This window comes from Enhydra lutris, unplaced genomic scaffold (assembly GCF_002288905.1).
Source record: "Enhydra lutris kenyoni isolate GAN:26980312 unplaced genomic scaffold, ASM228890v2 scaffoldscaffold116, whole genome shotgun sequence".
Classification (NCBI taxonomy): Eukaryota; Metazoa; Chordata; class Mammalia; order Carnivora; family Mustelidae; genus Enhydra; species Enhydra lutris.
This window is the reverse complement of record NW_019154200.1, coordinates 537652-564956: the sequence shown is the minus strand read 5'-3', so window position 1 is coordinate 564956 and position 27305 is coordinate 537652. Positions and strand designations below refer to the sequence as shown.

General features: G+C 40.0%; 1 protein-coding gene across 2 annotated transcripts in view; it reads left to right on the top strand.

Moving 5' to 3' along the window:
- Positions 1 to 27305, top strand: part of LOC111139753 (DENN domain containing 5B) — a 202275-nt gene that overhangs the window by 159008 nt on the left and 15962 nt on the right. For both annotated transcript variants that reach the window (XM_022492109.1, XM_022492108.1), the window contains 5 exons: positions 3247 to 3328; positions 18998 to 19126; positions 21440 to 21561; positions 25198 to 25343; positions 26909 to 27027. In XM_022492109.1, the coding sequence (XP_022347817.1) occupies positions 3247 to 3328; positions 18998 to 19126; positions 21440 to 21561; positions 25198 to 25343; positions 26909 to 27027 (598 nt within the window). The remainder of the gene's footprint in view (positions 1 to 3246; positions 3329 to 18997; positions 19127 to 21439; positions 21562 to 25197; positions 25344 to 26908; positions 27028 to 27305) is intronic.

Below are 27305 nucleotides of genomic sequence, written 5' to 3'. Positions count from 1 at the left end.
AGGTCAAATTCACAGGTCCTGAGAAATGGAACTTCTCTGTCTTCTTGAGGGGCATAATTCAAACCATAATATAACTACTATTGCCTACCTCCCATGTCATCCTCCAACTTTCTGGTTAGCAGATTATTCACAAATCTCTTTCTCCGGCCCTAGTTCCTGCACATCCATTTGTGGTGTCCAGTGGGACGTCAAACTCACCAAATTTGAATACAAACTAATTATCTCAGTACCTCTCCCTCTGTCCCTCTTAGGCTTTCTCCCTTCTCTCCGCATTATTTAATGGCATCAGTACTCTTCTCTCAGTCAAGCTTCAAAGCTAGAAAGTCATTTGTAATATAACAGAAAGCCCAGTGGACATGACATCAGAACACTCTGTCCCTTTTGATGAACGTGTACAACTGGGCGGGTTTCTTGACCTCTTTGAGGCTTGGCTTCTTCATTTGCAACATTAAGATGAACAGATCCAAAGGAAAGTAATAATTCAATGAGATAATGTTTATTAAATCATTTCATATTCATACTTGTTTTTGAGTCTTGCTCACTTTCTACATCAAGTCATTAAGTTCTGGGGTTTTTTTTCACTGCATATTTCTCCTCTTTGTTCTCCCTGGCTGCCATGGTCTTAGTTCATCCATAAGCTGGCCTGTGAAATAACTTCTAGCTCATCTCCCTTATTTCTCTAGTTAACTAATTTCTTTAGTTAACTAACTAAAAAAGCACTCAGGAGCATAGCATTCTTTTCAGAATCCTTCCTGCCATCCTAGGAGTACTGCAGATTTCTAATTTGTCATTTAAGGCTCCACCATCTGGCCCTGAATAATCTTATCTTCCTCCATGAGTGTTTGTTGAGCACATATGTAGTGTGTGGTCCCCACCAGGCCCTGTAGGTATTCTTTTTTTTTTTTTTTCCCCTGTAGGTATTCTAAGAAAAGGATATGACTGAGCTTCAAGAGACATACAGTTTAATAGTAACAGAAATGTTAAATTATGCTAAGGTTATATTATGTGTTCAGTTTCACAGGTCCTATTAGAGGGAGCAACATCTAAAAGTGTACCTTGGGAAGGGAGAATATTTAGGAAAGATTGCACAAAGAGGCAAAACTAAAGCTAAGTTTCATTTTATTTTATTTATTGACAACTTACTTGGAGCCAGGCAGTATTCTTAAATGCTTTGCATCTATTTGAATAAGGTAGGTATTGCTACTGACCCCAATTTGCAGATGAGAAAACAGACCCTGGAGAAGTTAAGTTACTCACCCAAAGTTGTTGAGCTGTTAAGTTCTCTGTAGGGTTTGAGAAAGCCGTGTCCTTAACTATTAAGCTAAAGTGCTCTCAATCTAAAATGGCTAAATAGGCTGTAAACAAGGAGAAAGATACAGAAGTGTTAAAGGATGAGCTAAAGACTTCAACCAGTCGCATGGAGACATAAAAAGTATATCATATGGGGGTCCCTAGGTGGCTCAGGTGGTTAAGGGGCTACCTTCAGCTCAGACCTGGGATCAAGTTACCCATCACAGGACTCCTTGCTCAGCAGGGAGCCTGCTTCTCCCTCTGTCTGCCTGCCTCTCTGGCAAGTAAATAAATAAAATCTTTTTAAAAAGGTTTTTAAAGAAGTACATCATATGTTTAAGAAACAGTGATCATCAAAGAGTGGAGAAAATAGGGTTCCAAAATAGAATGCCGGGAAGATGCTTGGGCCTGTGAGTGCTCTTACTGTGGGTGCTACTGCTCTTTAAATGACAGGCCCCTTTTTTATTAAGCCTCTTGCCTGCTCTCTGCTTCCAGAGGCATGATTACTTCTTGTTGTCATGTCTCCCTCTAGCCACATTGCTGATTATGGTTTCAGTTCCTTTCACCTGCCTCATGATTTTTTTTTTCTCTTTTCCACCTATTTCTTACCACTGATGTGGCCCTCTTTTATGCTATCTAGTCATCTGGAGTGTAGAAGCGTTCTCTACTATTTCACTTTCTCCTCAGAAAGAGAGGTCTGCTTTCATTAACAACATACTTCAATGGTGAGAGTCTTAGACAGGAAGACTAACATAGCACATTCTCCACAAGCCACTGGAACAGTTTCCTTGGTGTCTGTTACCTCCTGGGTACCAAGATAATCAAGATAAAGCCGTGTTTTTGGTGACCCATTGAAAACTCCATGGCCTATTTATCACCCACCTGGTGTGGAAGGCCCTCAAAAGAACTGCCTCTAGGTTGGCCTGGCCACAGTCTCTTTGTCCTGGCAGCCCTATCAGTGCTCATTCATACCTGCTAAGTATCAGACCAGCCACTTTCACCAGGTGCCGAAACACAGGAGACATGTAGATCCTAAGACCCCAGAATGTTCAGTGTCAGCTTCACAGACCTGTGTGTTTCCGCACTGGACCATAGCCTCTCCAAAGCTGAATGGATCTAAAAACTGAGAAAATGTATGTTTACCATACAGTAAAGCCCACAACTTAAATTCTAATGTTATCAGTGTATTTGCAAAGTGTGATGTTGCAATTTCCTTTTCGTTCACAGATAGGAAAATGGAGATAAAGGGCCCAGGACTCCACAGCGTCCCATTTAAAGTGAGATGGAGCACTCCCAACTGCAATACATTAGCCAACAAATGATTGCTTAGCTATGGCTGTATAAGGGAACAATCTTTCCTTCTTTTATAAATGTTAACCATTCAAGCTCCAAAGAGAATGATTCACAGACATTATACTTCTTAATGTCCATTTAGATTACTCACTTTGCATGATACACTGTACTTTGGATTCTGAACTTTGAAGTAGAAACTTACCAGACCAAAGAGTACCAGACTCTTAAGATTTTCCATTTTAAGCACTCTTTCACGGTGAAGGAAATTATGTGATTGCAGTTCATGAGCCCAGAGATAATTGACATACTTAGTAACTTAATTTATAGACATTGCTTTCTTATAGTTACCCAGAACTATTAGAATGAGTAAGTTTAGAAAATGATTGGTCTTCATGGCCAGACTTTGCACCCAATGCATTATTTGCTAAATGGGCTTTTATGACTCATTTTAAATTTGCAAATGCACCCTCAGATTAATACAGCTTTTACTGTATTAATAAAGGAGCACCATTCAGATGGGAAAAAATGAGCTTAGTTCTTATCAAAGTAAATTGAAAATATAAAATAAATTTATTTATAGAATGTGAACCATGTAGTTTTTTGGGTTTTTTTTTGTCCTTGCTATTATTTTTCTAATACTTTGCTGATATTTTTTTTATATAGTTGCCCTTGGACCAGAAAGAAGAAAATCTGACTCAGGAGTTATGTTGCCAACACTCAGGGTCTCTCTTATCCAAGACATGAGGTATATATGCTGGCATTTGATGATAACTGTCAAATATTTATGGCTTTCATTACATTACTCAAATGATTATGGCTATGTGTATTTTTTGCTTACGTATTCTGAGGAAAACATTTTTTATAAACTTGTTTATTTTACTTTTATACTATTATTTTTCTCCTGACATTAAATTCAAAGGGAAAATGAACTGAGAAGAGTTTTAAAGTAGTTCAATTATTTTCTAAGTTCTTTGTTCAGTTTTTAAAACCTCCTTAAATACCTGCTGCCAAAGACACCAAAAAAATAATGACAAGTTACTTGGCAGAGAAACTGCTCTTAAATAGGTTTAATTTGAAGCAAATGCAAATCTGAGAATTATCAGTTGCAATTACTGGTCTTAGAAATCACTAGAAAGCATTGAGATATCTAAAATAGATTTATTCCGGCACCTGGGTGGCTGGCTCAGTGGGTTAAAGCCTCAGGTCATGATCCCGACTCGGCTCAGGTCATGATCCCATCCTGGGATTGAGCCCCAAATCGGGCTCTCTGCTCAATGGGGAGTCTGCTTCCTCCTCTCTCTGCCTGCCTCTCCACCTACTTGTGATCTCTGTCAAATAAATAAACAAAATCTTTAAAAAAAATAAAATAAAATAGATTTATTGAATGAGGAAGACAGAGGCTTTTTTCAGCCGTTAAGTGTCTGCCTTGAGCTTGGGTGGTGATCCCAGGGTCCTGGGATAGAGCCCCACATCAGGCTCCCTGCTCGGTGTGAAGCCTGCTTCTCCCTTTCCCTCTCCCTGCTTGTCTTTCTGCTCTCACTGTCTCTCTCTGTCAAATAAATAAATAAAATCTTTAAAACAAACAAAAAATAAATAAATGTTAGTTTTTGTATTTATATCTTCAGTGTCCTTTTTCCTTATTAGACAAAATATAGTTGTTCTCAAGGAATCCTGTGATTCCTTTTGATGGCCAGCATGAGAAGAATAGTAACTATGAGAGGAAAATGATCTCTAGATCTCTTAATGGAAAAATGAAACAATATGTATTCTACAGTGATTTCATAGTAGATCCAGACTTCTAAAACTTAATTAGGAGATGGTCACATGACATAAGGCTCTGACCTCAGGCTCTGGAACCAGCCTACAGAGGTTGCTGTTTGAGCTCTGTCATGCAGTAGCTCCATATCCCCAATTACTTATACTCCCAGTTTTCTCACCTGTAAAATGGGATAGTAACAGTCTTTCTCTCAAAAGGTTAGTGTAAAGATTCAATGAGGGACACTAGGTGGCTCACTTAAGTTAACACAGTTAAGTGTCTGACACTTGGTTTCACCTCAGGTGGTGATCTCAGGGTTGTGAGATTGAGCCTCCTGTTGAGGCCCAGTATGCAGTCTGCTTGTCCCTCTTCCTCCCCCTTTGCTGCTCGCCTGACCTGTGCAAGCACGCTCTCTCGCTCTCTCTCTCTCTCTCTCTTTCAGTCTGTCTTTCTAAAATAAATTTTAAAATCTTAAAAAAAAAAAGGTAAAATAAAATAAAAATATTCAATGGACATTGGGGAGGGTATGTGCTATGGTGAGTGCTGTGAAGTGTGTAAACCTGGCGATTCACAGACCTGTACCCCTGGGGATAAAAAGATATTATATGTTTATGAAAAATAAAATTAAAAAAAAAAATAAAAATAAAAATATTCAGTGAGGTAGTAAATGTAAAGAACCCAAAATAGGCCTAGAAACAAATGCGGGTATACTTACACATGTATATGTGTGTCTGTGTGTTTATATTTATTGTTTCTAACTTTGTTATATATTTTCTATATACCACACAGACCATTCTTTTTATTTTATTATTTTTTTAAGATTTTATTTTTTTGTTTGTGAGAGAGCAAGTGAGAAAGAGCATGAACAGAGGGGAGAGGGAGAAGCAGGATCCCCACAGAGCAAGGAGCCCAACACAGGCTCAACCACAGGACCCTGAGATCATGACCTGAGCCTAAGGCAGACACTTAACCAACTGAGCCACACAGGCACCCCAGACAATTCTTTTTAAACCATGAATTCATAGTGATATCTAGGATTCCAATTCAATACCACAGGGACCATTCAGGCCTTCTTACTTGTTTTTTGGTGTTTGTTTTTTTTTAAGATTTTATTTATTTATTTGACAGAGACACAGTGAGAGGGAACATAAGCAGGGGGAGTGGGAGAGGGAGAAGCAAGCCTGGGAGCCCCAGTGGGGGGCTTCATCCCAGAACCCTAGGATCATACCTGAGCCAAAGACAAATGCTTAAGAACTGAGCCACCCACGTGCCCCTAGCCTTCTTATTTGTAATTTCTTTCTCCCATCATGAGAAACTTGGCTTTCATTATCTACACTATATTTACTTATTTGTGCAATCCTAGTATATCCATAAGAGTTTCAGAATTAGGGACTCCTGAGTGGCTCAGTTGGTTAAGCCGCTGCCTTCGGCTCGGGTCATGATCCCAGCGTCCTGGGATCGAGTCCCACATCGGGCTCCTTGCTCGGCGGGGAGCCTGCTTCTCCCTCTGCCTCTGCTGCCACTCTGTCTGCCTGTTCTCTCTCTCTCACTCCCCGGCAAATAAATAAATAAAATCTTTAAAAAAAAAAAAAAAAAAGCAATAATTAAAAAAAAAAAAAAAAGAGTTTCAGAATTACTAACCTATACCCCTGTAAGAAGCAGAAACAAGTTTACTAAATTAGTATAGTGTGTGTATACTGTTCTAGTTTTCTGTGTTTAGCTTTTCAGCATCCAGTCAAAATACTGATTTCCAAAATTCAGATTTTTTTTTCTCCTCTATCTTCAGCGTGGTTATATTACTCATTTGTAATACAGTTAGGTTCATTTGTTAATCTGTATTCCATTTTTGTTCTCCTTATATTCTGGTTGTTTTTGTTTTTAATGTAGGTGCAGTAAAATTCATACTTTCTTAGTGTGTAGTTCTGTGCATTTTCACAAATGCACAGTCATGATACAGAATAGTTCCATCACCCCAGAATTCCCTTGTGCTACTTCTTGAGTCATTCCTTCCCCCCAGTTTCCTACCCCTGTCAATCACTGATATATTTCCAAACTCTTTCCACCGAGAAGGCCTAAATGTAGTAATCCCCTAAAATAGCAGTGAGTACACCTAGCACCCACATACTGGTTTCTAAATACCATCCTCCAATGAAAGGAATCAGGGATCCCCAGAGCAGTGACTGATTCCAGGACTGGGGAATGGAAAATACTGGATGAGCCTAGTGAATATTCAGTGTCAAAAAGTAAGAAAGTGCTCAGAAAGAAGGGCATCATATATTAAAGACACAGGAGCCAGCCTAAAAGAGCTCCCAGTGGCTAAAGCTGAAGCAGTTCGAGCAACATAATAACTAACAGTACTGGCACATATTCCGTACAGTAAAATAAATATCCATGAGTCTATTATGATATAAAGAACTAAGTGAAAAAAACAAGAGCAACAGGGTAGCTTTTTTTTTTTTTAAGATTTTATTTATTTGACAGAGAGAGAGAGAGAATACAAGCAGGGGGAGTGGGAGAGGGAGAAGTAGGCTTCCCAAGGAGCCTGATTCCCAGGATACTGGGATCATGACCTGAGCCGAAGGCAGATATTTAACGATTGAGCCACCCAGGTGCCCCAGGATAGCTCTTTCATACAGAAACCTCCAATTAATAAATGTAGGAGAATGAATTAGAAAAACTTATGGTTGAAAGCTTAAGGTGAAACCAGGATGTTTGCATAATCTCAAAGTATCTCTGCCAAGAATTTAATAATTAAAAGGAAAAAATAATCTTACAGTAGAGAAACCCAGCAGGCACCACCTTAACCAAGTGATCAAGATTAACATCACTAGTAATAAGACATAACATCATGTACCCCCTGCTGTGATACACTGAAAAGAGTATATCACTTCTGTAGATACTTGTCATAAATGTATAACTACAATCTAACCATAGGAATACATCAGAAATATCCAAACTGAGGAATACTCCACCTAATAATTGACCAATACTCTTCAAAAATGCCAATGTCATGAAAAATGGGGAAAGGCTAGGGAACTGTCATAGACTGGAGAAGACTAAAATGACAGCCAAATGCAGTGTGGGATCCTGGATTAGATCCTGGAAGACAAAAAGGACATAAGGGGGAAAACTGGTGAAATCAGTCTATAGTTCAGTTAATAGTATTGTACCAATATTGATGTCTTAGTTTGGTTATATATGATGTTAGCATTAGGGGAAGCTGTGAATATAGGAACTCTCCGTACTATTTTTACAACATTTTTGTGAAACTAATTATTTAAAAAAGAAGGATAAACTCTATGTAGTGTGTGTGTTTCAACCAGGTCCTACAAAGGAGATGTATAGGGACTGTTTTTAATATATAGGCATAGATAGCATATTGTTACCTAAGGGTACAGTTCTTGATACACCTGCTGCTCATCTATTCCACTGAATGTTTGATCAATGAACTGTCACGTCTCTAGTCTAAGCCCTATAATTTCTCGCCTGGATTATGTCACAGTTCCCAGTTGCTTGCCTTACTGTAATTCATCCTCCCTATAGGTAGTATGGTAATCTTAGAATAAAATCCAAATCCCTTGGGCTGCCTGTGTGGCTCAGCTGTTGAAGTGTCTGCCTTCAGCTCAGATCATGATCTCAGGGTCCTGGGATGGAGCCCTGCATCAGGCTCCCTGCTAAGGGGGGGCCTGCTTCTCTCTCTCCCTTTGCCCCTTCCCCTCCTTGTGCTCGCTCACTCGCTCACTCTCTCTCACAGTCTCTCAAATAAATAAAATCTTTAAAAAAAAAACAACAAAAAACCCAACTCCAAATCCCTTGCCTGGTTGGCAGAGCCTACTTGATTTGATAGTGATATCTTCTACCATCCTCCCTCATACCACTTCTTTGGTTCCTCCTTGCTTCCTGCTGTGGAGCTTTTTTCTACCTATTCCCTTCACCTGATAGCTTTCCTCTGACACCTGCCCCAGAAAAATTTCCACAGGCCAACCTCCTTCTTGTCATTTGCATCTTAGTTCAAATGTTGCTTCCTCCAAGAAGCCTCCCAGGTCACCTGTATAAAGGAGCCACCCAGTCACTCTCATTCACACCCCTATTTTAATCCTCTCCATAGCAGTTAGTTATTTGTTCTTCTCAAGTTTACTATTTGTAAACTTCATGAGAGAGGCAATCTATCTGACATTGAAAACTGTTGAATTGCTAGTAAGTGCTAATGGAGTCCAACACATAATTCGTGCTCAATTAATTGTTAAATGAAGGATTTGCCTATTTTAAACTCTGTGAGTATGCATGAGGGTGTGTTTGGCCGGGGTGGGGGGGGGTGCTTATCTAACATTTTTGCATATATCTTTATACCTTTACCTGATTCAACTGGCCAGACTGCTATTCAGTTATTTTGGTTACAGTTTCAAAGCCTTAAAAAGGTAGTGATTGCTAAGATACTTTTTACTAATTGATTTAAATTTTAGAATATAGAAGGAACTTAAGAAGTCCTATTGCATAGCTGCTTTTTACAGATAGGGAAGCTCAGGCCCAGGCTGGTTAAGTCTAAGACCATATCACCAATCCTTTTTTCAAGATTTTATTTATTTATTTATTTGACAGAGATAGCACAAGTGGGGGGAGCTGCGGGCAGAGGGAGAAGCTGACTCCCCACTGAGCAAGGAGCCCCATGTGAGAATCAATCCCAGGACCTTGGGATCATGACCTGAGCCGAAGACAGACACTTAACCAACTGAGCCACCCAGGCATCCCGACCATATTGCCAATCAATAGCAAAAATGGAACTAGAACTATGGTCTCCTGACCATAGGTCAGGTCTCTTTCTAACTAGGTGCAAGTTGTCAGCCTTTGTCAACATTGCAAGGAAAATACCAGCTGTGACTAGACACAGATAAGTCAGCAGTAGTGTAATGTGCACATCAGTTTAAATATAATTTAGTATAACCTGGACTAAATCTGTATTTGTTCAGGATATTCAACTGCAAAATTGATGTCCTGTGACTTAACACATAAGGGTTACTTTGGCTTTCAATTTTCAGTCTTTGTCTTCTAAAAAATCTGAAGAAGACTCCCGAGTATCCTAAAGTGATGTTTTGACCAAATGATAGATGCTTTTAATAAAACTTGATTGGTTGGCAAGATGCCTGGCTGGCTCAGTAGAGTATTCAACTCTTGATCTCAGGTCATGAGTTCAAGCCCCACATTGGGCATTGAGTTTACTTCAAAAAGAGAAAATTTGAAACATGTGGGTGGCTCAGTCATTAAGCATCAGCCTTCAGCTTAGGTCCTGATAGGATCAAGCCCTGCATCGAGCTCCCTGCTCAGTGGCAAGCCTGCTTCTCCCTCTCCCATTCCCCTTGCTTGTGCTCTCTCTCTCTCTTGCTGTCTCTGTCAAATAAATAAATAAAATCTTAAAATTTTGACTGATTGATTGCTTTTTTAAAAAGTGTTTCATAAGGTAGAAAGGAGTTGTGAAGAAAAGACTTCTCAGGGTTTTCCCTAACATTTTATCATAAAAAATTTTAACCATACAACAAACTCAAAAGATGAACACATTCTTATACCCACCACATAGATTCTGCCATCTGTCTATGGCTTTTTTTTTTTTTTTTTTAAGATTTATTTATGTGACAGAGAGAGCAAGCACACATGTGAGCAGAGGAGCAGCAGAGGGAGACGAAGGCAAGCAGACTCCCCACTGAGCAGGGAGTCCCATGTGGGTCTTGATACCAGAACCCTGAGATCATGATCAGAGCTGAAATCAAGAGTCAGATGTTAAACTGACTGAGCCACCCACACTCCCCTTTTTAAAAAAACAAAGTAATATGATAAAAACAAAGTAAACCTTACCATTTGCAACAATAAGGATGGAGCTAGAAAGTGTAATGCTAAGCAAAACGGGAAGACAGATACCATAGGATTTCACTTCCATGTTTAAGAAACTAAACAAATGAACAAAGGGGGAAGAAAGAGACAAGCCAAAAAAACCAGACTCAACTATGGAGAACAAATAGATGGTTACCAGAGGGGAGGTGGGTGAGAGGATGGGTGAAATAGGTAAAGGAGGTTAAGAGGACACTGATCGTGATGAGCACTGAGAAATAGAATTGCTGAATCTCACTATATTGTACACCTGAAATTAATACAATACTGTATGTGAATACTGGCATTAAAATTTTCTAAATTATTTAAGAAAAAATACCTATGTAATAATTTTATATATGTTTTATATGTATATAAAACATAAAACTTACCATTAAGTGTATTCACATTGTTGTGGAACCATCACCACTGTCAATCTCCAGAACTCTTTTGTCATCCCAAACTGAAACTCTTTGCCCATTGAACAGTAAATCCCCATTCTCCCTTCTCCCCCAGCCCCTGGTACCCACTATTTAATTTTCTGCCTCTCTGAATTTGACTATTCTAGGTACCTCATTTAAGAAGAACCATGCTTTTTGCATCTGGTTTGTTTCACGTAGTCTTACACCTTTTGAAATGTTCATTATCAGATGTTTATAATGTTTATCCATGTTGTAGCATGTGTCAGGATTTCCTTCCTTTTCTAGGTAAGAATTCCATCTTACATATATACATTTTGTTTATTCATTTATCTATCGGTAGACATTTGGGTTGTTTCCATCCTTTGGCTATTGTAAATACTATCAATGTGGGTATACGTGTATATGTTCAAGTCCCGGCTTTTAGTTCTTTTGGGCAAGTACCCAGAAATGGAATTACTTGATCATATGGTAATTCCATGTTTAATTTCTTGAAGAACCACCATACTTTTACCACAGTGGCTGTACCATTTTATATTCCTACCAGCAACGCACGAGGATTCCAGTTTCTCTACCTCCTCACCCGCACTTACTATTTTCTGTTTTTTTGACAGTAGCCATCCTGATGGGTATGACTTCCCAGTTTCTTTTGACTTAAGAGCAGCACTCTTTTCAAGGTCTTCACAGTCCACATGAGGTTTATGAGCTCAGGACCAAATAATTAGTAAACCAAAATGTAGTCACACTCTAAGATCGTGAATCCTACTAACCAAGACATTTACTTCAAAGACCTAAGAGAGGGGTAAAAATAATGGCCTGGAGTTCAGTCGTTGTCAGCTCTGGTCACATCTATGACCAGGTGAGAAGAGGGTCACAGGAAGCCAGTCAAACCAAAACATTATTTCCCTAACCAGATAAATTTATAACTCTTTCACCAATACGGATATTCTCCCGCCTGGAAGCTAGGTAAAAATCAGAAGACTGCTTGCTGTCTTCGGAAGCAGAGGTGTGGAAGCCTAATCATCCAGCTCTACACTAGTTATCCTCATGTTCCTGGCACTGCCATCATCTCAGGAAGCCCTAAAGAAACACTGTCCCTGGTTGTCTCTCCCTTTTCTCTGCTTTCATTCTGCCCATTTATGTTGACATCTTTTTTTTTAAGATTTTATTTATTTATTTGACAGAGACACAGGGAGAGAGGGAACACAAGCAAGGGGAGAGGCAGAGGGAGAAGCAAGCTTCCTGCCAAGCAGGGAGCCCAATTCGGGGCTCGATCCCAGGACCCTGGAATCATGACCCATGCTGAAGGCAGACACTCAATGACTGAGCCACCCAGGGCCCCTTCAGTTGACATTATACATTGTTGTTCTTAATCAAGATATATTTACTTCAGAGTTTTACTCTCAATGGACAGGATTATTTCCCTGTTTTCAGGTTCTTTACAAGTGCTTCATTTTAGTCCTTAATCATTACCTACATAGTTGATATAGATGCTTTTCCTTAAAGAAAAACACCCAAGTAATATTCTAAACCTTGATTTCTAGGGGTGCCTGGGTGGTTCAGTCAGATAATAAGGCCCTTCCTTCGGCTCAGGTCATGATCCCAGAGTTCTGGGATTGAGCCCCACGTCAGGGTCCCTGCTCAGCGGCAAGCCTGCTTTTTCCTATTCTCTCACTGTCCCTGTCGCTGTCTCTGTCAACTATTTCTGTCTATATCAAATAAATAAAATCTTTAAAAAAAATTAAACAAAAATAAACCTTGATTTTTTTTCAGTCTAGACAGAGAAAAAGAAAGAACAAGTAAGAAAAAACTTATTTTCTAAAATCATTATACCTTTCTGAGTCCCCTGTTCTCTGTTAGGCACATGTCTCTGTTGGTACCTCCTATCTTTCCAGGTTTATCTCTTGAGGCAAAAAGACACGGGCACTTTGAGTCCTCATAATTGTCAAGAGTCTTGGCACCAGATTGCTTAGCTTTGAATCCAGGACAGAAACATCTAAAAGCTTTCCTCTTTGTCTTAGTATCATAGACAACTCCCAAGACCTTCATAGATGCCAAGTGTCACCAGACTATCAGATATAGAATGATTTTTTTGTTCCATAGAGAAAGGCTGGGGACAGTAAATAATCGTACAGATTATCCACACTTAAAAGAGCTTATCATGGTGTTACCAATATTACCAATTTCTTTCCAGAGTAGCCATGTACGTGTCATCTGACTATTCAAGCAGACTTTTTACCAATAATGTGTACTTATGTGCTTATGAGCATCTGGCTTTATTCTACACTAAAATTAAGTAGTTATGATTGATTTTATTACCCTAGGAAGGAATATTTTGAGGAATTTTTATGTCTGTACAGAATATGAACTTAAATCAGCTACCCCTTAATTTCTCTAATAAATAATACCAGGTTTGAATGAATGAATAAAACTGGGTTTTGTTAATGATACATATTGTGAAGTAAGCACTGGTTTGGGATTCAGGAAATGTGGATTCAAATTTAGAGGTACTGCCACTCTTAAAAATCATTTGATTTTAGGGAACACAAGCCCATTCAAACCAACTTCAGTAAAAAAGGATGGATTTGTTAGAGATAAAGGTGAGGGTATCTTTCAGAATCCAAGAACAGAAACAACTGTTAACAGACTACTCTCAACTGTCACAGATTACTCTCACTGTCTCACTGGAAGCATATCATTGCTGTTTCTCCTTTCACATCTGCTCTTCCCCTACCTGCCTCCCTTCCCCTTGCTTTCTGTTTTATTGTGTACATGCTTGCCTGCCCAAGCCCTGGCTTTAACATTGTTTCTTAATTTTAGCATTCAACAAAAACTAACACGATTTTCTTCCAGTATACTAATTCCTAGTTTCTGAGAGAAAATCTAGTGAGTTCAGTTTAGATCAGGCACATTCTTATTTGGTCCAGTCTAGCTGAAGGATTGGGATTATGGGGCCATAGGTCATGGTGGTAAGTAGAGTTGTGCGTTCTGGGTCTGTGGAAGGGGAGCTTCTCTAAAAGTGTGAGTGTGAGGAAAAAGTAATTGGTAGAAAATGGATGATATCTCTAGAATAATATTATCTCTGTGACCTTGAATGGATCACTTAGTCTCAGTTACTCTGTTTTCTCATTCTTTTTTTTTTTAAAGATTTTATTTATTTATTGGACAGAGAGAGAGAGAGATCACAAATAGGCAGAGAGGCAGGCAGAGAGAGAGGAGGAAGCAGGCTCCCCGCTGAGCAGAGAGCCCGATGCGGGGCTCGATCCCAGCACCCCGGGATCACGACCCGAGCCGAAGGCAGAGGCTTAACCCACTGAGCCACCCAGGCGCCCCCTGTTTTCTCATTCTTAAAGTGAAATAATGATGATATGGGGGGCCTGGGTGGCTCAGTTGGTTAGGCGACTGCCTTTGGCTCAGGTCATGATCCTGGAGTCCTGGGATCGAGTCCCGCATCGGGCTCCCTGCTCGGGAGTCTGCTTCTCCTGCTGACCTCTCTCCTCTCATGCTCTCTCTCTCTCTCAAATAAATAAATAAAATCATTTTAAAAATTAAAAAAAAGAAGTAATGATGATATCCTTCTCACTCATTTTGTGATAATGAGATGAGAAAAAATACATAAAAATTTTCCTAGGGGCACCTGGAAAATTGGTGCCAGAATTGGCACCTGGAAACCGAGTGGCCCAGTCAGTTAATCATCTGCCTTCAGCTCAGGTCCTGATCTCAGGGTCCTGGGATCAAGGACCACTTTGGGCTCCTTGCTCAGCAGGAAGCCTGCTTCTCCCTCTGCCACTTCCCCTGCTGTGCACTCCCTCGCTTCTGTCAAATAAATAAATCTTAAAGAAAAAAAAAAACCAACTTGGGGTGCTGGGTGGCTGAGTTGTTAAGCGTCTGCCTTCGGCTCAGGTCATTATCTCAGGGTCCTGGGATCGAGCCCCGCATCGGGCTCCCTGCCCAGCGGGAAGCCTGCTTCTCCACTCTCCCACTCCTGCCTATGTTCTCTCTCTTGCTGTCTCTGTCTCTGTCAAATAAATAAAATATTTAAAGGAAAAAAACTTAATTAGAAAGTTTTGTAGTAGTGTTAGAAATAAATCAGGTAAATAAGTTATTTAAGCCATGCCATATATGCTTTTCTGTGAATTAACAGGTTCTGTTTTGGAAGTAATACTTATGTAATATTATGCTGAATTCCATTCTAGTTATCTATAATAAATTATTCCAGTTAAAAGCAGATTTAAATGGTACAACTACACAGCAGATTTTAGATAGATTTGGATTACAGTTAAATAACATACAAAAATTGTTATAAAGCATAAAGTTAGATAGAGATTTACAAAGCAACAGAGTTTTTGTTGTTCTTGTTGTTGTTTTAAGATTTTATTTATTTATTTGACAGAGAGAGACTACAAGTAGTTAGAGACGCAGGCAGAGAGAGAGGGGGGAAGCAGGCTCCCTGCCAAGCAGAGAGCCCAATGTGGGGATCGATCCCAGGACCCTGAGATCATGACCTGAGCCTAAGGCAGTGGCTTCACCCACTGATCCACCCAGGCGCCCAGCAACAGAGTTTTTGAGCTCCTGTTATGTGCTAGCCCCTATAGGGTACCAAGAAGGCTGCCAGGCTGCTGAGGAATAGTGGGCTCCTTTTCCCAGAGAGCTTTTACAGCTGAGAAAAATGTATACCAAGAGAGAATGACAAAAGTAATAAGCAGTACAAGGCAAATTCAAATTAGACTATAGGATTTTGTAAATTGAAGAGGTCATGGGAGGCTGTCGTGGTCATGGAAAGGTATCTAGAAGAAGCTGAGATCTCAGACACAAATAGAATCAAATAGGGAAATGAGAAGAAAGTACTTCAGGTAATGGAATGCAAAGTCTTATGAGTCAGCTGTCTAGAATGGAATTTTTTTCAATAGGAAGATAGGATGAGGCTGAGGGATAATAAGTCTTAAATGTGAGTCTGCACAGTTCAGACTGTATCCTGTGAGTTTTTGAAAGTTCTGGAACAAAGGAATTATATTAAGGAGCCAGTATTTTTTTTTTTAAGATTTTTATTTATTTGACAGAGATTACAAGTAGGCAGAGGAGATAGAGAGAGAGGAGGAAGCAGGCTCCCCGTCAAGCAGAGAGCCTGATGTGGGGCTCGATCCTAGGACCCTGGGACCATGACCTGAGCCGAAGGCAGAAGCTTTAACCCACTGAGCCACCCAGGCGCCCCAGGAGCCAGTATTTTTTTTTAAAGATTTTATTTATTTATTTGACAGGCAGAGATCACAAGTAAGCAGAGAGGCAGGCAGAGAGAGAGGAGGAAGCAGGCTCCCCGCAGAGCAGAGAGCCCGATGCGGGGCTCAATCCCAGGACCCCAAGATCTTAACCTGAGCCGAAGGCAGAGGCTTTAACCCACTGAGCCACCCAGGCCCCCCAGGAGCCAGTATTTTACACAGTTACTTCCCTGGTGCCAGTGAATAAGGTGGACTTGAGGGAAAGAGTCAGGAGACCTCATTTCCCAACTCCTATGCCTCTTTCCAAAAAAAAAACCTAGTGTAAATAATTCTAGGTGGGAATGCTGATTGCTACCTAAAATAGACTGCACATTATGTATTCCAGTCCTTCTCATTTTCCTTAAACGTAGATTGTTTTATCAAATTATAATTATTTTTCACTTTGTCATTCTTACCTACTGTGTCTCCAGATAACTCGCTTAAGGCCAACATAAAATTTATTTCAGTAGGTCTTACTGTTTCGTGTTTTTTGTTTGGTTGGTTGGTTGGTTTTTTGTGTGGGCTTTTTTTGTTGTTGTTCTCGGGGTTTTTTTTTTTGTTTTTTTTGTTTTTTTGAGATAGAGACAGTGAGGGGAGGTGTGAGGGAGGAGGGACAGAGTGGGGAGAGAATCCTAAGCAGGCTCCACACCCAGCATAGAGCCAACACAGGGCTCCATCTCAGGACCCTGAGATCATGACCTGAGCCGAAATCAAGAGTCAGATGCTCAATCAACTGAGCTGCCTGTGTACCTGATTTTACTTTATAAAGGAGAAAGAATACTGAGGGAAAGATTATACAACATAAGTGCTTATCAGACCTAGTATAGATTCATTTTCAGTAGATACACTTTGAATCAGCTTGGTATTCCTCAGTTATTTGAGCTCTGACTTGGCACTGCACTCACAGGGTACCTTATAAATACTGCTGAACTCTAAGTGGTAAATGCCTGAGCGTTTTCCCTCTGTTGCTTTTACTCAGCTTTGTCATCATTGGGGAAATGTCAGCAGGGTAGAGGAAGAGCCAGTGCTGCTTTATAGGCTCATACTGGAGGCGCCAGATGGGGTTGTCAAGTGTCCCCCCCACTGCCAGCACCATCCGTAAGAACCACTTCCCTGGCAAAAGCTTTCGCCATTCGTGACCTTGTATACTGGTATGAGCCCCTTAAAGATAAATCAGTGTATCATAAATCTGAAAAAATTCTTAGAAATAAGTTGAGGTAGGTTAAGCCCTACAAAAATGGCCACAGAATTTTCTTTTAATACCTCATTCTGACTTGTTTTTAAGCCACCTCATCAATGTGTCTGTGTAATGTGATATAATGCTTTGCATCTTGTTTATTAAGAGTCTTTGATCACATATCAGCACTGAGGCTTGAGGACCTAAATCTTCAGATCCAGGGATTAAGAGAGGAAGAGAAGGAGAAAGGGAGAAAAGGAAAGGATAAAAGAAAGAAAGTGAGGGGCGTCTAGCTGACTTGGTTGGTGAGGCATGCGACTTTTGATCTCAGGGTTATGAGTTTGAGTCCCATGTTGGGTGTAGAGATTACTTAAAAATTAAATATTTTTAAAAAGAGAATATGTGTATATTTTATGGGGAGGATATTCCTTATTCTTAATTCTTAGAATCATTAGAGAAAAGGGTTTGTTGTAATACTTAATTACAACTAGGATGAGTCATTCTGGACGTTAAAAAAAAAATCAGAGGAAGGGATAGTAGGTCACAATCACAAAGACTTTCTTGACCCATTATAGTTGCTTTAAAATTACCCTGCCCCTTAGGCTAGCCTTTCCTGCCCAATCCTTCTTCCCTTTTAGGAGGAAAATCATTTAGGAAGATAAACTCAGGGGTGCCTGCATGGCTCAATTGGTTAAGAGTCTGCCTATGGCTCAGGTCATGATCCCCAGGTCCTGTGATTGAACCCCATGTCAGGCTCTCTGCTCCATAGAGAGTGTGCTTCTTCCTCCCTCTGCCTGCCTCTCCCCCTGCTTATGCTCACTCGCTCACTCTCTTTCAGATAAATAAATAAAATCTCCTTTATTTTAAGATTTTACTTATTTGAGAGAGAGTGGCAGAGAGAGCACAAGGAGGGTGGGCAGAGGGAGAGAGAGAAGCAGGCTCCCCGCTGAGCAGAGAGCCGGATGCGGGGCTCGATCCCAGAACCCTGGGATCATGACCCAAACCAAAGGCAGCCACTTAACCAACTGAGCTGCCCAGGTATCCCAATAAGTAAAATCTTTAGGGAAAAAAAAAAAAAAAAGATAAACTGAGTCTTTCTGGGTATAGCATTGACTTTTACACAGAATATTAATCTATATGTACATGTAACATTCATTTGGGGTTTGACCAAACAATTTCTTTTGTGGCCACACAATCTTCAAGTCTTTTAAAACCTTAAGAATTTTGAATTTATAAGTTAAAAAAGAAAAAGGTGTCTTAAAGTGCCATGGAAAGTAAGATTTAATATTTTCCATATGTTGTCCAGAAACTTACTTGAAAAACAATTCAGTGGATTAAAGTTGTGACAGATAGTCAAACTAGACCAATTAATTTGAATAAAAACTTTAATATTCAGCATGTTTTATTACTTTTATTTTCTTGATGGTCAAGAATAACCAGCTGCCAGGTTACAGGTAACCATGAGGGTGAAACAAGAACATAATAAAATCTGACAGAAGGGACGCCTGGGTGGCTCAGTTGGTTCGGCTCAGGTCATGATCCTGGGGTCCCGGGATCGAGTCCCACATCGGGCTCCCAGCTCCATGGGGAGTCTGCTTCTCCCTCTGACCTTCTCCTCGCTCATGCTCTCTCTCACTGTCTCTCTCTGAAATAAATAAATAAAATCTTTAAAAAAAAAAATCTGAAAGAAGAAAGGAGTGTTAACTGCTTTATCTGAGGGCGTTGCCCATGTGCATGTGTTGTAGTGGTGAATCTGATGTGGGTCTGAATTCATTATTCAGATGGAATCTTTGAGCAGTTTAATCAACATAAAGTGTGTGTCACCCGTTCACACTTCTGCTAAGTATGAAAGAATTATTCTGCGCAAAGGTGCTGTAATGCTTTAGTTCTTTTCCAGCTCAAGGTTATTCTTAGGATCTACATCTTTACTGTTGCTCCTGTTCTGTAGGCATATTCAGAACATGAGTGAGATCAAGACAGACGTCGGACGAGCTCGGGCATGGATAAGACTATCTCTAGAGAAGAAGCTCTTGTCCCAGCATCTAAAGCAGTTGCTCTCCAACCAGCCACTCACCAAGTAAGAGATAGCCTCTTAGACATTTCTGCTTCTGTGACCTGTGTGTCCGCAAAGCAGATTGCATAAGCTGGCCGACTGACTTCTTCAGCACAAATTGCTGATTCCTGTGCACACATGTTCTTCCTTTCTAACAGGCATGCTTTGGAAACTCCATGGTTTGACATAGTATTTGATTTTACCTGGGAGGACACACACCAGACTTGACAGCCAAAGGCCAGATTGCTCTGTTCTCAACCAGAAAAAAACTGAACTAGTTCTCACAGGCTGACAGTAACATCCAAAAGATAGGTTGAATTTATGTAAACCTTATATTTTAAAGATCACAACAAAACCTGTAGTAGCAAAAAAGAAAAAAAAAAAAAAGTCCACATTAAGAGGTTTCTTCTGAGAGTCTTGGCGAATGCTTACATTTGATAGTTTAGAGCCAGGAAAGCAATCAGTTGCATGTTACTTCATTGTTAACTGTTTAAATAGGTCACCCTTTACTCCCTCAGGAAACCCTCTTAGATAAAATGCATCATCTGCATAATATATATGTTAGAGCTAATTTAAAGCCTGAGGACTTAGGTCTCTAGAGCAAAGCTATGCAAAAAACTCAACAAAGTTCTCAGACTTGACCTTGCATTGAAATCTCATCATGGTAACAATTCTTTTTATAGTTTTGTGTTTGTACACATCATCACTGGGCTATTTACCCCCCCAAACCCTGGAGCATTTTAAGATGAGTCTTAATGTCCAGAGAGTAGGTTTGATAAAGAATACAAAGTTAGATACAGGCAGTGAACCTAATCTTGTTCTCTGAAACTAGTTACTCCCCTTACCCATCCCTGCCCATTATAAATCATTCATGTCCACTATGTCCAAAGTACATAAAGTGCTATGTAAACGTTGTGTACCTTGGGGTGCCTGGCTGGCTTAGTAAGTAGAGCCATGCGACTCTTGATATCCGGGTCATGGGTTCAAGCCCCACATGTGGTGCAGAGTTTTATAAATGCATACTTACATATAGTTGCACACCTGAGTGGCTCCGTTGGTAGAGCATGCAACTCTTGATCTTGGGTCATAAGTTCAAGCCCCATGTTGGGTGTACAGCTACTTGAAAAAGAAGAAAATCCCACTACATAAAGGTAAATACCAAGTATTTCACATGTTTTCTTCTGTACTTTCTTCTATGCATGCTCTCTTAGTTAAGATTATACTGTATTCACAATTCAGTATCTTTTTTTTTAAGATTTTATTTATTTATTTGACAGAATGAGAAAGATCACAAGTAGGCAGAGAGACAGGCAGAGAGAGGGGGGGAAGCAGGCTCCCCACTGAACAGAGAGCCCGATGCGGAGCTTGATCCCGGGACTCTGAGATCATGACCTGGGCCAGAGGCAGAGGCTTAAACCCACTGAGCCACCCAGATGCCCCTTCAGTATCATTTTTTTAAGATTTTATTTTTAAGTAATCTCTGCACCCAACCTAGGGCTCAGACTCAAAACCCCAATAATCAAGAGTTACGTGGTCTTCTGACTGAGCCAGCCAGGAGCCCCGGTATCATCCTTTTTTTAGCTTGGTGTGTTAGAAACATTTCACTGTAAGAGTTTAAGCTCAGAAGACTGAATGCCTTTGTTCAGATACTGCCTTTACTATTTACTATTTAAATGACTTTGGACAGGATACTTTTTTGTATGTCTGTTTTCCTAATTTATAAAATGAGAATGCTAATAGACTTACTTCATAGGGTAATCATGAGGATTAATATATTAATATAATACACTTGGAAAAGTGCTTTAATGTAACTGCTTAATTAAAATTACTTATTTTTAGTAGTAGTTTTGTTTTTGTTGTTAAAACACTTTAGGGGCGCCTGGGTGGTTCATGGGTTAAGCAGCTGCCTTCAGCTCAGGTCATGATCCCACGGTCCTGGATTGAGTCCCATATGGGGCTCCCTGCTCAGCAGAGAACCTTATTCTCCCTCTCACTCTGCCTGCCACTCTGCCTACTTGTGCACTCTCTCACTCTCTGTCAAATAAATAAGTAAAATCTTAAAAAAAAACACTTCATAAACTTTATTTTCAATGCTCAGACAGTATTCCAGTGTATGCATATACCATGATACATATTTCCTTTTACAAATAACATTTTAGTGGACATCTGTGAGTAAGCCTTGCCCGTATTTCATGTTATACTCTTAGGACTGAGTCCTAAAAGTAAAACAAATGCATTTGACTTTGACTAAATTAATGTGTTTATTTTTAGTACAAGACATAATGAAAAGCATGAAAAATAAACTGTTATTTTGTGCTTGTCTTAACCCATTCCTAGGAAGCTTTATAAGCGTTATGCTTTTCTACGCTGTGAAGAAGAAAGAGAGCAGTTTCTTTACCATCTTCTTTCCCTCAATGCAGTTGACTACTTCTGCTTCACCAGCGTGTTCACCACTATCAGTAAGTCTGGAGAATTGGCTAATAAGTGAAGAGTTGCTCAGGTGACTAATGGAATAAGAGTTTATATTTTTACAAGTGACATATATGACAGTACAGTGAAATAGACTGTTTGTGAGGCGGGCCCCAGACCTCTATTTAGGAATGAAGCTTGTGCCCCAGCAGCTGGGACTGCTTTGGGAAGGCAGGCCTCAGCTGCCAGCCTCTGTGGGGAGTGCCTCACCAGAACAAACTACCTTCCCCTTCCCAACCCTCCCAAGATGATCCCTCCTTAGCAGGGCCAGCCAGCATCCTAGGACTATCATAGGGCTGTTCTAGAGCTTAACTGTGGCATCAGCTTAAGACTTCACTGCACTGTATCATAGTTCAGCTTCTCTCAGCCACATGGTGATCCCAGGAGCAACATCTTGCATGCTGACTTCTGACTTCATCTGCTTTCCAGGAACCCCAGTCTATAGTAGGAAACGGGCTGGATGTTAAAAAGGAATGTTTGATTAGGGACCCCTAACTGGCTCAGTCCGTGGAGCATGCAATTCTTGATCTTAGGGTCATGAGTTCAAGCCCCATGTTGGGCCTAAAGCTTACTTCAAAAAAAAAAAAGTTTTATTAAACAAATCATCCAGTATCTTACATAAAACACATAAAATTTTAAAAATCAGCATACCATAATAAACATATGGAACTGTGAACATCATTAAACTTTGATGATTCAGAAAGACTTTAAGACCTTACGGAATAATATAGGATTGTAGAGGGAGGAAATGCTGATTGGAGATGTGTTTTTGATGGAAAGTCAAATTATCGCATTTATTCACCAGTACTAATTCTTAGGTGCAGTGGCTCCCCTTACCCACTTTGGAGAATTTTTACTTGTATCAGAAATTGTGTTTAGCTGCAAGAATCAGAAACTTGGAAAACAGTGCTTTAAACAAATAGGTGGTTTCATATTTCTTATATAATGAGAAGTTTAAAAATAGTCTATAGTACGTTCAGGGACCCAGAGTCTTTGTCCTTCTCTTCTAGACAGTCCTCAGTGTGTGCTAATCATCTCATGGTCATAAGATGGCTGTTCTCATTCCACCTTCTAGCAGGGAAGAAGGAAGGAGTGCCAAGGAGTAAAGGGCAGAACCTGTGCTAGAAAAACAGGATTTTCGGGGCCCCTGGGTGGCTCAGTGGGTTAAAGCCTCTGCCTTCGGCTCAGGTCATGATCCCGGGGTCCTGGGATCGAGCCTCTCTGCCTGCCTCTCTGCCTACTTGTGATCTCTGTCTGTCAATAAATAAATTAAAAAAATCTTAAAAAAACAAAAACAAAAACAGGATTTTCTAAGAAATCCCAATAAATACAACATGTCACTGGCCAAAAATTAGTAGGTTTTGGCTTTCTAGTCTCGGATAGAAGCAGACAAGGAAACATTGAACTGAACTGGGTATTGGGCCAACCAGTAGTATCTGCCAACTATCCATTAGTATCTAAACTATCAGTTTCAAGATTTTATTTATTTATTTAACACAGAGAGAGATTACAAGTAGGCAGAGAGGCAGGCAGAGAGAGAGGGAAGCAGGCTTCTTGCTGAGCAGAAAGCCTGATGCGGGGCTTGATCCCAGGACCCTGAGATCATGACCTGAGCCGAAGGCAGAGGCCCAACCCACTGAGCCGCCCAGGCACCCCAAAACTATCAGTCAGTTTAGTACATTACTACTGGTGTAAGAAGCTAAGATGTTAGGGGTGCCCAGGTGGCTTAGTGGGTTAAGCGCCCAACTCGATTTCAGCTCAGGTTATGACCTCAGAGTTGTGACCTCAAGCCCTGTGTTGGGCTCCCCGCCCAGTGGGGAGTCTGCTTGAGATTCTCTCCCTCTCCCTCTGCCCCTCCCTTACCATCTCCCCCTTTCTCTCAAATAATAAATAAATAAATCTTTTTTTAAAAAAGAGCCTAAGATGTTATGTACAGTCTTAAAAGAAATAGCCCAGGTAGTTAGGACTCCTAAAATCCTACTTGTATCTATAGATTCCATGTAAGTAACTCTGAAGAATTGAGATCTTCATGAAAGAAATAATTTTAGGTTTAATAATATTACTCCCTTTATACTTGATGTAATCACAGTTGTGCATCTGACCCTAAACCCTTTTTTTTTTTTTTTTTTTTTTTTGTAGCTTTTCTAATCCTCTCAGTGAAAGGACTGAGAGAAGCCTCTGGCACCTAAAATAAAGTCTTGTACTAACCTCTTCTGCTTTCAGTTTCAAAACCCATTTGATTCTGATGATTACTAAACCATGAAAGTATGGCCTTTCCTCTGACATTTTCCTTTCTTTCAGCCAAAATGAAAAGACCAAAAGGGAGGTTATTCACCTAACATAAAGAAAGTCATTTATGTAAAATTAGGGAAATGAACCGTTAATCCCATTCAGTTTCCTTATCTAAGAGTGCATTGAACCATGATCTCGTTTTCTGAGGCTGTATCTGGGCATCTTGTCCAATAAATGTGTATCATCGTATGTGTAGGTCTTTCAAGGAGGGCTTCTAAGACCCTTTCTTTTGACTAAAGGAGCAGAAATTCCAAGGATACAAAAAAAAATTGATTCTACCCTGATTTAAAAAAAAAACAAAAAACAAGTATGACTCTGAGGGATAAAAATACGCCAGTGTTTGAACCATCCCCATTTTTAAAAGAGAATGGAGGGAGTGCAATGTCTTTATTGTGTTACCCTGTTTGAGCAAAAGACAGTGATAGGACAGTGACATCTAGTGGTATGCCTTCTAAAGAGCCTTTCTGAAGGAAAAGGTTGCAAACAGATTGCTTTCTACATCTTGATTCTTCCCCAGGGCTCCTCTTGTACCTGAGTGGTCTCAATAGCTTTCCAAATTGTGGTTTATACACTTTGTTATATCCAGAATGGTACTGTTTATTACTCTTGGCTTTGCATAGCGAGCTGTACAGTTGGGATGGGAACATTCTGAAACATTGCCTTGAGGAAATTAGCAATAAGGCGATAGTGTCCAAGAAGCCATTCACCCCCTTTTACATATGAACCCACATCAGGAACCATGCTCCCTAGTATACTTGATTTTAGAACAAAATTTAAAACATTAAAGCAGTGAAAATTTGTATAGGAGTCAGTTCTGGTGTTGATGCCTGGAATTGCTTTTTGTAAATGTAGAGGTTACGTATGTCACCATGGTGATACTCTGCATGTCATGCATACCTGGTGATATATATGCCATGGAAACTGTCACAAGCTTGGACTTGTGATTTATAAACTGGACCTCATCTTTATAGACTGAAAGAGGTGATCTCATCTTCTGTGTAAGCACATCTTGAAAGATCCTAACAAGGGCGCCTGGGTGGCTCAGTGGTTTAAGCCGCTGCCTTCGGCTCAGGTCATGATCTCAGGGTCCTGGGATCGAGTCCCACATCGGGCTCTCTGCTCGGCGGGGAGCCTGCTTCCCTCCCTCTCTCTGCCTGCCTCTCTGTCTACTTGTGATCTCTCTCTGTCAAATAAATAAATAAAATCTTAAAAAAAAAAAAGAAAGATCCTAACAAGCAAACTATCTGTGAAAGCCAACAGAATCATTAATATATATTTCCCTTATTATCAGGAGAATTTTATTGTGATTTTTAATTTCAACATTGTTCTTCCAGTGATTCCATATAGGTCCGTGATCATCCCCATCAAAAAGCTGAGCAATGCGATCATCACATCGAACCCTTGGATCTGTGTATCAGGAGAGCTAGGAGACACGGGAGTAATGCAGATTCCCAAAAACCTCCTTGAAATGACTTTTGAGGTAGGTTTAGCTAATACCTTTCTTAGCAGAAAATGTCATACATAGTTCTACACAAGGATTCCGGTTTTACTTCTTCATATGTCCTCAAATCAAATAATAACAAAGGAGTACTCAAGCATGCAGGATCATTTTTGTGAGTATACACCTTGTCTTAAACATAGTTATTTGTTTTATATTTTTATTGCTATAATTTTAGTTATTAAGCTCTATTTTTCTACTTGTAATGGAATAGTTTGGGGCTTTGCTAGGTTCTATTCCATGATTGTTGGTGCTTTGCACAGAAGCGGGCAAGTAGGGAACATTCAAGTAAATGCTTTTCCCACAGTGTTTCTCTTTCTTACTATAAAATGCTCTCTGCCACCTGGACAGAGGGATTGGAGAGCTGACACCCATGCTTATGGCTTGTAAACCACATGGTGACATTTGTAGAGTGATCTATAAAAATACCTTTTGATATTGTAGTCAGTTTTCAGGTCTCATCTGCTGAAGCATTCCCCTGTCTTTGAGCCCCCCTGTAGGCTGATCCTGGAATGCAGGAGGAAGACAAACACCTGCTCTTGTTTCAGGAGAGTAGTACTGACTGAATAACCTGTTTCCATGTTCCTTGGGGTCTAGGAAGAGCAGTTTCCACTTTGTCATAACATACCCAAGAGCCCCTTTTAGCCCTATTTATCTAAAATAGACTCACTATACACAAAAGATTAAAATGCTTGGGTTTTCTTTGACTAGCAAGTATGAAACATAAACTCTATTATAAGTTCCATCATTACTGTTTCCAGACTCTCTCATTTCTGCCTACTTTTTTCCATCTTTCCTGCCACAGCTAATTCAAGACACCATCCTCCCTCACGTGAATGACTATGATGTCTTCTCACCTTGATACAAAGTCAAGGGCTTTAAGAATTCATAGCTGTGATGTTCCCAACCATATATAGTCATTTGGGGGTTCTGTGATATTTTACCAGAATTTAAAAGTCAGAATTTAATTGACATTTATTTTTACTATTCCTTTTATTGCTTTCTTTTGTACTTGTCCACTGATGGCCAGGAAGGATATTGATAACTGTAATTTTTTTATGATAGCTTCAAAGGCTTCTAGTAGGTGAGATTTCAGGTCAGTTCTGCCTTAGCATTTCATTAAAAACAGAAAAACAGCTACGTCAGTGATTATTTATTTATTTATTTATTTTCCTGACTTCACTGTAACTGAATCTAAATAGCATCCTTTTGCCACTTCTTGAAATTATTCTCACCATAAAGGCACAAATTCTGGGTTCCCCAGGTAGAAATAATTTTTCCTTTTCCAGTGTTTTTCTAGTACTTGTTTACATCTCTAGCACCTTGTATAGTCCCCTCATTTGATAGTTACTGTCCATATGTGTCCTAGCTCATTAGATGGGATATATTGGATGTGAATATATTTCTCTACTACAAAGCAGAGCATATTATGCAGGATGAGTCTTCTGCAGTTGTTAAATTAGATGAAACTAAAGTGCCACCACTAAAGCTAAGCAGTAGTGGGAGTGGGATCAAGCTCTGAATAACCTGTGGTCCTGTCCCTCCAGTGCCAGAACTTGGGGAAGCTGACCACTGTTCAGATTGGTCACGATAACTCAGGACTGTTAGCCAAATGGCTAGTGGATTGTGTCATGGTCAGAAATGAGATCACAGGACATACATACAGGTAAGTAAATGTCCTTGGGAGCTCAGAATTCTTTCTTTGAGACTCTTTATCAAGACAAGGTTTAAGAATTGCTTTCTCCTGGGGTGCCTTTCTGGCTCAGTCAGAAGAGTGTATGACTCCTGATCTCAGGGTACTGAGTTTGGACCCCATGTTGGATGTAGAGATTACTAAAACAAACTTTAAAAAAAGAATTATTTTCTTTCTAAAGCTTTCTCACGGCCTTCTGAATCTTAGTTTAGGTTGTTGTGTTGTTTAGTCTTGCTTTTTTTTTTTTTTTT